Below are 13,368 nucleotides of genomic sequence, written 5' to 3'. Positions count from 1 at the left end.
GCAGGCATTACAGGTCTCTAAGATCAAGGACAAATAGACTCAAAAACAAATTTTATCCAAGAGCTGTTGGAGCACTCAACTCACTCATTCTGATTATACATTGGTATGAAAAAGTATCTGAAACTTTTGAGATTTTTCACATTTCTGAATGAAACAATCTTCAAATGTGTTTTGATTTTTGTCAAAATCACACAGACGAAAATACACTGTCCGCTTCAACTAAAACCACCCAAACATTTATAGGTTTTTTTTTTATGTGGATAGCATGCAAACAATGACAGAAGAGGGGGAATATGTGAACCCTCTCCCTAAGGAGACTTAAAGAGCAATTGAAACCAATTTTTACCAAATATTTTAATTCAGGTGTGTGCCCAATAGGGGTGTGACAAAATATCGAAATGGTGATATATCGTGATACTTTGTATCCCAAAAGGTTATCGATATGCTCCTGCCAGGAATCGAGATATCGTTTTAAAAAGGTGTCAATGTTTAAAAAAAAAAAAAAAAAAAAAAAAAAAAAAAAAAAAAAAGGACCAACAAGTTGCTACCAAAATCTTCACCATAATAGTAAGGCTGCCATTGACAGTGCTTGACGCCCAATCCATTTAGACTGGGAATGTTTGTTCATTCCAACTAGGGCTGCAGCAATCGATTATTGTAGTAGTCGATTAATCGAAGAACTATTTAGTTTGAATAATCGAGTAATCGGATAAGGAACATAAATTAAATACCTGAGCTGAGCCTCACACAGTATATTTATATAAAAAAAAAGAGGATCTATGTACAACAAAAGAACAATTGGCTAACTTACATAGCAAAAGTCCGCTAGCTTAAATGCTATAAAATGCCAACGTTTATTACAATGCTCTTACCAAATGGCTTAGACACATATTCCCATAATAAATGGCTAAATATACCTTTAAACTAAATTATGAATGCATTCAAAAAAAATCATTAGCTCAAAAAAAAACTTAGCTTATGTTGGTCTTAACAGGGAGCAGATGTGAAATGAAGCAGACTACAGGGACGTGTATCCACCCAAATCAATAAAAATAAATGCAAACACTTTCAAAACAAACCATTACAACGCAACTTTAATTAAACGAATACTCGAAGCAGCAAAATTTAACTTGAATCTTTTTTCTAATCGAATACACAAGTTAATCAATTAATCGTTGCAGCACTAGTTCGAAACCAGAGCATTTGCAGTCATTCTGTCCGATTTTCGGGGCATTTACAGGTTACTTGCTGTTCATTTACAGGTCATTTCCTACTGAGTTTGAGTCACTGCCTAATCATTTGGCTGATTTCCAGGTCACTTCCTGTTTTGTAACTCAAAAGAAAAAAGGAAAAAAAACAGGAAGTGTCCCATTAAATACCCCAAAATCAACAGGAAGTAACTGAAAATCAACAGGTAAATGACCTTAAATGGCAAAATATTAAATGTCATGGTTCACTTACTTATTTTTCCCCCTTCTGTCATTGTTGCATACTATACTCATTAAAATAAGAAAACCTATTAATGTTTGGGTAGTTTTAGCTGAAGCAGACACTTTTTTTGTCTGTGTGATTTTGAAAAAGATCAGATCACATTTGATGGTGATTTTATGCATAAATGTCAGAAATTCCAAAAGGTTCAGATACTTTTCATACCACTTTACAAATAACTCATTTTTCTTGTGCACTTTACACCACTGGGCACTATAGACCCTACCCACCGACGTCACAAAATCACGTGCTCGCTGTATGGTTCCGCCCCCTTGTCCGTCATTTTGTGTCTGTATTATCAATGGTCTCAATTGATCGAGCAATTTATAATGCATTTCATGGAAGACCCGGTGCTTTCGGATGCCGTAAACTCACTTGATGCGTTGCATAAAAGGCGTTATGTGGAAAAGCTTCAGTTTATCCATTCGCCAGATCCATATTTGATGCCTAAATCGATGTTTTTCGACCCGCTGTCTCCGCCGTATTTGCCTGACATCTGCTAGCTACCCTGATATGTACAACTATCTTGTCCACACAAAATCAGCCTATTCTCACGAAAGTTTGAAAAACTTTAAGAGCTTGGAGGCTTATAAATACTTCGTTGCTGGTTGGGTGAAACAGGTCCTCGTCCACGAAAATTCGGCAGGAATCTATGTTGTGCTTGGAAAGGTGAGTTACGAAATTTTCAATTCAAAATCTTTTGTTATTGCTAACATCCACTGTCAAGTCTAATGTATTTCATGTCGTTTGTCAATGGAGTTAGGGCTTTTAATGTTTATATGGTTTAGCGATAGCACTCTCACTACATACATACATGTATGTTGTCGGCGATTAGCCTAGCAATGATCTTAATTGTGGTTGTCAGCCCAAAACCCTCTAAATATATATTAAATGCATCTTACCAGATATAAAATGACTACTACATAATCTGTGGTAATCGTTTGGAGCCCAGTTTTCTCGTCGAATTGCAGCAGCCCATCTCGCTCTCTTCTCTCCGGGTCTCTCGGAATCCGGTAGAACTTCAAGTCTTTCTGTCTTCTCCGTCTATCTTCTCTGTTATTGCAACCGACAGCCACACACGCCTTCACCATTTTGATTATTAATGTTAACGAGCAGAAAAACACGTCGTAAATAGGAGGAATGTACGTAGCCGTAACAGGTAAACATGATGTGTTGACGGACAATTGGGCGGAACCAGTCAGGAGGAAGGAGTTGTGACGTCACGTGGGTAGGGTCTATATTATCACAATGTGCAATATTTGATCTACCTTTAAAACTACTTTTTAACCAGTGTATACTACTATTTTTTTTTTTTATGTCCTGTATGTTTTTATTAGAATATAACTTTTAATTTTGTACGAAGAGCAAAACAATCTCATATTTTAATGCTACAATAACAAAGGCAATGTATTCTAATTGGATTGGATGTCTATCGTTGTCAATGGCAGGTAATGAGTTTCCAAGAATGTTGCAATATAGTGTTGCTAAATGTTACACTGAATATTCTACTAGTCTGTGAGGAAGACAAAACTACTCTGTAATTCCAAATTAATGCAAGAAAGACATGTAATATTTACCCACTAAATACTATATATACTAGATTGTTTCTCCTCTCCTTGCCTCTGTATAAAGAATCTTTGTGGTATAAAGCAAAACAAGTAGCTTAAACCGAAACTCGGGTTCTTATTTTCATGTTCACAAACCACCATGTACACACAGACACAAGAGCATGTAGGGCATAGAGACACGTGCAAGTGTTGAGCTTGTGTGTGTTTTTCTGCGAGCGTCAACTGCTCTTTTTTTTATTTCTCAGCATATGCACGTATAAAACAGAGCTGTTACCTCTAAGTATTAAAACTGTGTGTCTTTAAAATAAAAACAATAATAATAATAATAGAATAAAGACGTTTTATGGATATGGCTTGGGATGTGATGGGTATAGCTAAATCTGGATGTCTGGATGCCCTCAATAGCAGTCGATAACATGAACACTTTAGTAGTGGAAAATTTTAGTAGCTGTTGGTTCCTTCATTAAACAGTGAACCCCTTTTACAATGATATATCGATTCATGGCTATCATATTGATATATTGTCACACGCCTCTTATTGACCTTGTTTTGACCCTCTCTCTGCCTTAATTGCATTGTCATTCTCAGTGTCGAATGGTGCTGGTGAAAAGGCTTTAACACTCTTAGGGGCCGCTTACATGGTGACGCTCCAAGAATACGACAAATTTCATGTTTACATTTACATGTTCCCGTCTCCATTCGAACGACGTTGCAATTCCACGTGAGATCGATGTAGTATTCATGCCAGGCCCTAGAGGGCAGTGCAGTTTTACAAGGCGACAGCCAATGATGCACTTCCTTGAAAACAACCTCCTTAGCCACGGAGACGTTTCATTTAGCAGTTTTATCCACTTTTCCCCCTCTCGTTCTCTCTTGTATTTCTTGTATGTTTGCTGTTCTTTACACGTTTAAATGATTGATAAAAATGATGATAAAAGCCGTATCCTGTCATTTTTGCTGTTTTGAATGTTTGCTAGCAGCGACTGCGCATGCCCAAAGTGACATGTTCTAGTGCTGACGTCATCAGAGTGAGAGCGTTCTGTTCACATGGTTGCGGAGCAATCCCCGCAATTCAATCTTCCCGCTTTCGGGGCTGGAATCAAATGTTTGCGTTTTCGCCTTACGTTTACGCCATCACCATGCACCATACCATACAGGCGCAGCCATTCCGCAACACAATTGTTGCGTCTTGGTTGTGCAGCGTCACCATGTAAACGGCCCATTAGTGGTAACATATGATATAATTTAGTGCTGCAACGATTAATCGATGAACGCCATTAAAGTGGCGTTGTCATGGTTTGTTTTGAAAGTGTTTGCATTTAATTTTATTGATTCGGGTGGATACAATGCCCTCTAGTGGCAACAGTGAATATGACATAAGTAATTTCACATGGCTGAACCCAGCTGCTCCCAGTTAAGACCAACATAAGTATTTGTTTTGCTCATGTTTTTTTTAATGCAGTCGTAATTTTGTTTATAGGTATTTAGCCCTTTTTTGTCCGAATATGTGTTTGAACCATTTGTTAAGAGCATTATTTATTTAAAAAAAAAAAAAAAACGGAGCATTTTTTAGCATTTAAGCTAGCGGACTTTTGCTATGTAAGTTAGCCAATTGTTCTTTTGTTGTACTTAGATCCTCATTTATATACTTTTTTATACCGCTTGAGGCTTGGCTCAGTTATTTTAATTTTTTATGTTCCTCATCAGATTACTCGATTATTCAAACTAACTAGTTCAGCGATTAATCGACTAGTAAAATAATCGATAGCTGCAGCCCTAATATAATTCAAAATGGATGTCTCTTTGGAAACAATTTGATCAAAAACAAAAACAACAACTAAGAATTCATCCTTCTAGCAGCACGCGAACACTTCAAAAACAGTGAAACCTGCGGGATTGCACTGTCATGGCTGCAGCATGCACATAAACCACATACTAGTATCATTGGAGGGGGGTGTGAGAGCAACACCTGTTTAAGATGACTGTATTCTGGTAAACCGCTCACGCTCTCGAGGCGCTGCTGAGAAATTAATGGAGGTCATGGTACATTAAAGCCACACAGTCACACTCAAACCAATTTCTAGTCCGTACAACCAAAATATGCCAGAAATAGAAAAAGGTTTTTCCACAACAGGGTTAAAGTCAATAAATTGTTTTTGTGTAATCCTCATGAACAGACAGAAATGCAAAAACAAATGTGTCACACAAATGAATAAATGTAGGTAATATGAATTTCTCAACAGGCAACCAACCCACCTGCAAAAAAAAAAAAAAACACTTAATTTTAAGAACTTAAAAATCTATTTAGAATTTTGCATTACTCAAACTACAGCAAGCTATAAAAGACGATACAAATTGGCATCTTGCGCCAGAGGGGGGAAGCAGACGTGTTTGGGTGCAGAAGCTCTTTGTTGTGGTAGTTTCAACCAACAATGTTATAATAGTTCACTGAAATGTAGGCAGCTTCTGAAAAAACAGTGCAGAGAACGACCACAAACGTACTCAGAAAGGCACAGTAGTTGTCTGTCGCCCACTGTACTACAAAACTAGATGGTCAAAACCAATGAAAATGGGGGTGGGGGGTTCTAAATTTGAAAATGAGAGCTGAGGGAAATAAGAAAAGGAAAGTGAGTGGGTGGTAGCAAGAACGCAAGGAGGAACTTACTGTATTTCATAAAAGTGAATATGCCCCTGACATTTTTGTATCCCCCCCACACCCACGTACACATCGTTTCATTGAACAAAACTGGAATAAAATTCTTATTGACGCCAATGCAAAGTGTTAATGTGCATAGGTAAAATTGTATAACAGTATTAATTTGATGTCCACTTAAAATAATTCACATTTCATTAATGCTACGACTGAAAAAAAAAAAAAAAAAAAAACAGGTTATATTTTATTTGAATGCTTTTTATGACAATGTCATAAGGCTGTCATAATCATCACATGACACCTGTCATGAATATGAATGATTGCTTACGACAGACGTCACAGGGTTTCTACAGGTATCAGCAAATCTCGTTTATGGTTTTTAATGCCACTTTTAGTGCCACTTATAACAAATTTAATACTCATGCCCGACTGCTAAGGGCATAGGTTTGGTCAGAACATTGGTAGGGACAATATGGCATAACTTTTATGAGTATTGTTTCAGCCGCCCTACAGTACACTGTTCAATTCAAACCTTTGTTTTAAAAAAATACTAAAGAAGCATTTTGAAGACTTCCAGGCAAAATGTCCGGATTTTATGAGCAAATTTAAATTGCATTATTTGAACATAAATGATATTAATATACACAATAAATACAAGCTTGTTAATCATCTCTTAACAATCCAGGAATGCAAAAAAATAAACATTTGTCTTAAGACCACTCAACATTGTCTAAATAAAAAAATTAAATATAACTGAAAATACTTCTTTGTCAGGGAATAACGAAAAAAAGAAATTGAGCCGTCCTTCAGGTAAAACACTACTGCTTTTGTCCACAAGCACAGCCAAACTCAACAAAAACATGAAAGCTCCTGTGGGCTGCTTTAAGACCACATAAATAAAATAAAAAGTAAAATTGGGGAGATGGGGGTAAAACTCGGTTCACTACATTTCTCATAGTTTAATTATGTTAACAGTAGAAAACACATAAAGGAGGACACTTCTCTCTAAGAAGCTGCCTACATAAGTTTCGCAGGTTAGCAAGTTGACACAGTTTAATGTTATGTTAACTCTGATGCAGGTCAGACTTTTAGTAGCAAAATTAGTGGTGTGTTCCCCACTTGCACAACATTGGCATCTTTTTACATTTCTTACAGTGGCTGCTGCTGGCTGAAAAAAAAAAATTCATTCATTCATTCATTCATTTTCCATGCCGCTTATTCCTCACGAGGGTCGCGGAGGTGCTGGAGCCTATCCCAGCTAACTTCGGGCAGTAGGCAGGGGACACCCTGAATTGGTTGCCAGCCAATCGCAGGGCACAAGGAGACACACAACCATTCACGCACACACTCACACCTACGGACAATTTAGAGTGTTCAATCAGCCTACCATGCATGTTTTTGGGATGTGGGAGGAAACCGGAGTTCCCGGAGGAAACCCACGCAGGCACGGACGGGGAGAACATGCAAACTCCACACAGGAAGGCCGAAGCCTGGGATTGAACCCTTGATCTCAGAACTGTGAGGCAGACGTGCTAACCACTCAGCCACCGTGCCGCCCCACTCAGCCAAAAAAAATTCTAATATCCCTAATATCTAATGTCTGTGTGTGTCAGACCCTCAATGTGAAACATTAAAACTGACTATCAGACTATCAGGGCACTTAGACTTCCATTCTCTGTGTCAAACAGCTGAACAGGACAGGTTATAAAAAAAATGTGTATATATATATATATATATATATATATATATATATATACACACATATATACATATATATATAATAATGTCTGTGTGTGTGGGGGGGGCGGGGGGCGGTCAAGTCATCAGTCAATCAAATCTGCATTTATGAGGAATTGACTGGCACATTCAGCAAGTGAAAAGAGGTACATTTAAGTCTAAGTATAATGAAAATAATTTACTTAGTAATGGTGGGGTCAAATACAACAATTAAAACATACGGGAAGACAATCTAAACTATAACTGAAGTAATTATATAACGCAAATACTGTTACTTAAAAGTTGGTGGGGACAATTTGAGCATCCTGAAAAGTTGGTAGTGTTTTGTCCCTACCGTCCCTATGCAAACCTACGCCCTTGCCGACTGCAGATAGTTTTACACACACAAATTGTAAGTAGAGTTGTCCGATCATGACTTTTTAACCGATAAACGATATTGTCCAACTCCAAAAATCCAATACGGATTTCAAAAACCGATGAGATACGCGGTCGCTTACTTAACATATTATGGCTAAATGTATTGTGATGGATACTGCATACTTTAATAATTATAAATATAACAACTTCTAGGTTTTCCAATAAACATTCTGTGAAAAATAAGAACAGCTTCAACTCAAGTTATGGGAAAAGTGGCTATATTTCACCACTATATTAATTTGTTGAAATCAAAATACATGGTACCTCTACATACAAAGTTAATTCGTTCCAGGACCTTCTTTGTAAGTCGAAATGGTCGTATGTCGAGCAGGATTTACTTGGTGAATACTGACAGTCAATGAGTTAAACAGAAATGAAAATTTTATTAATTGGGAAAAAAAAAAAAAAAAAAAAAAAAAAACGAGAGAAGCCAAACAAAGTGCACAAAAATAAACTAGTTAATCTCATTTGCATCTTGCTCAATTGAGAATGGTTAATGAATAATGTTATTTATTTATTTCAATTTTAATGTATTTATTTATTTGTATTTATTTATTTCCATTTTTAATTAATTTATTTCAACATGTATTTATTCCAATATATATTGTATGTATTTATGTCAATTTGTATTTATTTATTTCATTATTTATATATTTATTTCAACATTTATTTGTTTCCCTTTTTATTTATTTCATTCTTGCACTCTTGTTCCCCGTCTGGCTGCATGAAATAATTTTATCTGTCATTGGCTCATCAAACTCGATGGGCGGGCATGAACTAGGCTGGGTTCGAGTTGAGCGAATCAAGCTACATGGCTCTGGAGTCAAGATAATGCCATTTTAATGACACTTTTAATTATTTGTTTAATTGTGTATTTATTTAATTTTTGCACTGTTGGTCCTCCATACATAAAGCCCCGAACTATTTTTAATTTGTCCGTTTTACCCTGGACACCCCTGTTTACATACAATACGCAACCGCTTTTTTCAACCCAGCTATAACGAGAAGGTAAATAATTATATTATTCGAAATGTGTATCATTTTTAGCTTAAAATCATTAAGTGATGCCTAACATTTAGTTAAAAAAAACGACTATAAAATTATTCACTTGCATATTTTACAGTTTTAAACAAATTATGTCACAATGAAAAAAATAGTGTCTGTAAATATTGTAGGTCACTGAAACCTACCTCATAAAGGTCAGGTATACCATGTATGAAACTGTCACGGTTTCAAAACCACTAAACTTTTCCATTATACGGTATTAGCTATTTTTTATGTCCCGAAAATGCAGGTAAAAAATCACACCCCTCCAGTTGTTGCTCAGTGTCAGTGAGTCAGCTGTGCTACATGTAGCTGGAAGACATGAAATACCTGACCTTTTTTCCCCACTGAAGAAAACGAAATCAGTGGGAATATTTTGTCTACAGGAAAGTTACCGACGGCCGCGGCTTAGAGGAGGTGGGCCAACCGACATGTAAAACATATTTATGGAGGGTGGCTACCAGAGAAAGCAAAACCTCCAATATGATTACACATTTATACGAAATTAAAGGTTATTAAACACTGTCATCAACATTTCCCACCAGCTATGAGAGTTAACTCCAGCGTGTTTAGTGTGTCTAGCAGTGGTAAAATATACTATAATGTAAGCTTGTTAATGAGGCAGATAACATGACTAATTAGCATGTCAATTTAACTTAAGACTATACTTCCATATATTGTTTTGAAAAATACAAAATCCAGTTCAAAGGAAAAGTTTTGTTTTGTTACCCAGACATCTCAAAATGACACATTTTAGAGCTGTAATGCAATACCGTGGTACCATGAAACAGTGATATTTTTGCTTAAGGTTACAATACCGTCAGAATCTCTTAGCTGCACAATCATGACTAAAACTGCACATAACTTACTGTGTTCTTTTGTGGGTTGTGAAGGCCTGTTTGTGGAATAAAGACAGACAAGTCTCCATTGAGAATGACATCAGCCAGGGCATTGACAAGGGGTTGATAGTGGATGATAAGAAACACCTTGAGAATATAAAGAAAAAACACATAAATATAACATAATTGGGGCTGTCAAACGATTAAAATTTTTAATCGAGTTAATTACAGCTTAAAAATTAATTAATCGTAATAAATCGCAATTAATCGCAATTCAAACCATCTCTAAAATATGCCATATTTTTCTGTAAATTATTGTTGGAATGGAAAGATAAGACACAAGATGGATATATACATACAACATACTGTACATAAGTGCAGTTATTTGTTTATTATAACAATAAATCCACAAATGGCATTTCTGTTTAAGGTTGGATGGATAGTAAGATTTGTAGTTCATATAAGGTAAATGTTATAGTTACAAGTTATAGTAATTTTATATTAAAACCCCTCTTCATATTTTCGTTTTAATAAAATTTGTACAATTTTCAATCAAAAGTAGAGTTAATATAATAATAAGAATAAAAATAACAATAATAAGAATTGAGTGACCAAACTCTGAGTAATGCCAGTTCACTTTGCATTGTTGTTTAGCTGTGTGAGAATAGGGCCTCATTACTACAGACTGAAGTGCTTTTCTTTTTGTGAACATTATTTTTTTTTAGACATAGCAACATTATTTTTGTTGTGCTTTCACTAAATGATACTTCTGTTTGTTGTGAAGGAGTTGCAGAAGCGTATGCCAATAAACGGCGCAGCCCAAAGAATATGGGTTACATTGCTGACACTATTCTGAGCGAGCAATAGTGGAAATTGAGCAAAAATAATCTAGATTTCGAGCACAAAAAACGATATTGAGCGAGCAGTTAAAGATTTTAAGCGAGCAATCGTAGATTTTGAGCACAGAAAATAATATTGAGCAAAAAAAAAAATCTACTCTGTGCCGCTCAATTCCCCCCTCCTGCTCTCGCTCCGTATCTCAACTCCTCTGCTCGTCGGTTTCTTTTCTCTGCGCGCTGCGCTGAGTTGAGCACATGCGTCACCAACGTGTCATGAAGAATCAGAGAGCTGGAGGTATTTCTGCCAACCAATCAGAGAGCTGGTGGTATTTCCGCCAACCAACCAGAGAGCTGGCGGTATTTCCGCCAGCTCTCTGATTGGTTAGCTTCGTGACTCGTTGGTGACACATGTGTTCAACTCAGCGCGCAGAGAAAAGAAACCGACGAGCAGAGGAGTCGCAATTAGAGATGGGCGATACCAGTGATTTTGGATTCGATCCGATACCAAGTAATACCAAGGCCAAATATTGCGATCCCGATCCAATATCGAAACCGGAAGTTCATTATATATATATATATATATATATATATATATATATATATATATATATATATATATAGCCAACCCTGCAGTGTTCTCAGCCATTCTGATGATATCTAATGTACAACTACATCAAGCACTCAAAAACTATTAAGTCTCTTTGTGTCAAATATGCTTTGCAATGGAAAACTGCTGCTTTTAATAACGAGCAAAGCAGTTTCCCTGCTACACGTTGTATATGACCAAATTTTAATCTACCTAAATTAAATATTTTTGGTCTAATTAAAGAACGAATTAATAGTAGCATGTTACCACCCTCAAATGGTAGATCACTAAAAACAAATCCAATAATTAAGTCACTTTCCGTTTTTGAATTTTATTTTACTAACACAATTTTCAAACAGATTTTGAAAAAAAAAAAATAAAAATAAAAATATATAAATAAATAAATAAATAGACAACAGATCTTGAAATAATTGAAACAGACCTTTAACAAAATAAAAATAAGTAGCAACAAAACAAGAAATCAAGCATTTAATCGTTTGTAACATAAAAAAATATGGAAAAACATTTAATGAAAAAAATAAAAATATGAAACATAAATTCACAAGAAATAATAATAAATGAAGAAGAAATAATAAAAAGGTTAAGTAAGAAATTAGGCGTGAGAGGGGCGGAGGAAAAGCATGCTGTTCGACACAGGATAGGGACGTGAATGGGGACGGGAGCACATGCCGGTGCACTGCTTATGTGTGTGCACTGCATACGTGCGTGTAGAGTGCGAAAGGGAAAAGTAGTACAAAAAGTGTGCATAAAAATATACCCAAAAATTGACAAAGAAAATATAATATATTAATTCCAGATATCGATACTATTGCTTAGGGATCGATACCTAAAATTTAATACGCTGGATCGAAATATCGATATTTTGGTATCGATCCGCCCATCCCTGCAACTCAGCGCGCAGAGAAAAGAAACCGACGAGCAGAGGAGTTGAGATACGGAGCGAGAGCAGGAGGGGGGAATTGAGCGGAGTCGAGATACGCAGCGAGAGCAGGAGGGGGGAATTGAGCGGCACAGAGTAGATTTTTTTTGCTCAATATTATTTTCTGTGCTCAAAATCTACGATTACTCGCTTAAAATCTTTAACTCCTCGCTCAATATAGTTTTTTGTGCTCGAAATCTAGGTTATTTTTGCTCAATTTCCATTATTGCTAGCTCAGAATAGTGTCAGCAATATAACCCCATAAAAGAACGCCTGTGTCCACTCGCCTTTATAACAGATATATCTCTGAGCATATCTTACCCAAAATACAACAAGAACACATAATTGCCACTAAAAGAAAGCACACTTACCGAAATATGTGTGGAGCACAAAGCAACAGCATAAACGTCTCACAACTACTAATTCTCCCACTATTAGAAGGAATAACATTAGTATGGAACGGCGCTGCGCTGCCCCCAAGCGGCCGGTGGCATTCTCTTCACTCTTAATGTCCATAAACAGCCTCATTGAAATCTGTTTGAGGCAATGCGAGAGCGGCTCATTTTCAGTGCATGCGTTGTGTCAAATATTTTAACGTCCATCCATCCATCCATTATCTTCCGCTTGTTCCGGGGTCGGGTCGCGGGGGCAGCAGCTTTAACAGGGAAGCCCAGACTTCCCTCTCCCCAGCCACTTCAACCAGCTCCTCCGGCGGGATCCCAAGGCGTTCCCAGGCCAGCCGAGAGACATAGTCTCTCCAGCGTGTCCTGGGTCGTCCCCGGGGCCTCCCGCCGGTGGGACATGCCCGGAACACCTCTCCAGGGAGGCGTCCGGGAGGCATCCGAACCAGATGCCCGAGCCACCTCAGCTGGCTCCTCTCTACGCGGAGGAGTAGCGGCTCGACGCCGAGTCCCTCCCGGATGACCGAGCTTCTCACCCTATCTCTAAGGGAGAGCCCGGACACCCTGCGGAGGAAACTCATTTCGGCCGCTTGTATCCGGGATCTTGTTCTTTCGGTCACGACCCAAAGCTCGTGACCATAGGTGAGGGTAGGAACGTAGATCGACTGGTAAATCGAGAGCTTTGCCTTTCGGCTCAGCTCCTTCTTCACCACTACGGACCGGTGCAGCGTCCGCATTACTGCAGACGCCGCACTGATTCGCCTGTCGATCTCCCGCTCCCTCCTACCGTCACTCGTGAACAAGACCCCAAGATACTTGAACTCCTCCACTTGGGGCAGGATCTCATCCCCGACCC

At 37.6% G+C, this 13,368-nt stretch overlaps 1 protein-coding gene across 3 annotated transcripts in view; it reads right to left on the bottom strand.

The window, feature by feature from the left end:
- clec16a (C-type lectin domain containing 16A) overlaps positions 1-13,368 on the bottom strand; it is an 82,759-nt gene that overhangs the window by 52,703 nt on the left and 16,688 nt on the right. For all 3 annotated transcript variants that reach the window (XM_057861183.1, XM_057861184.1, XM_057861186.1), the window contains one exon: positions 9,777-9,893. In XM_057861183.1, coding sequence (XP_057717166.1) covers positions 9,777-9,893 — 117 coding nt within the window. The remainder of the gene's footprint in view (positions 1-9,776; positions 9,894-13,368) is intronic.

This window comes from Corythoichthys intestinalis, chromosome 16, assembly GCF_030265065.1.
Source record: "Corythoichthys intestinalis isolate RoL2023-P3 chromosome 16, ASM3026506v1, whole genome shotgun sequence".
In the NCBI taxonomy this organism is placed as follows: domain Eukaryota; kingdom Metazoa; phylum Chordata; class Actinopteri; order Syngnathiformes; family Syngnathidae; genus Corythoichthys; species Corythoichthys intestinalis.
This window is presented reverse-complemented; position numbering and strand designations above follow the sequence as displayed.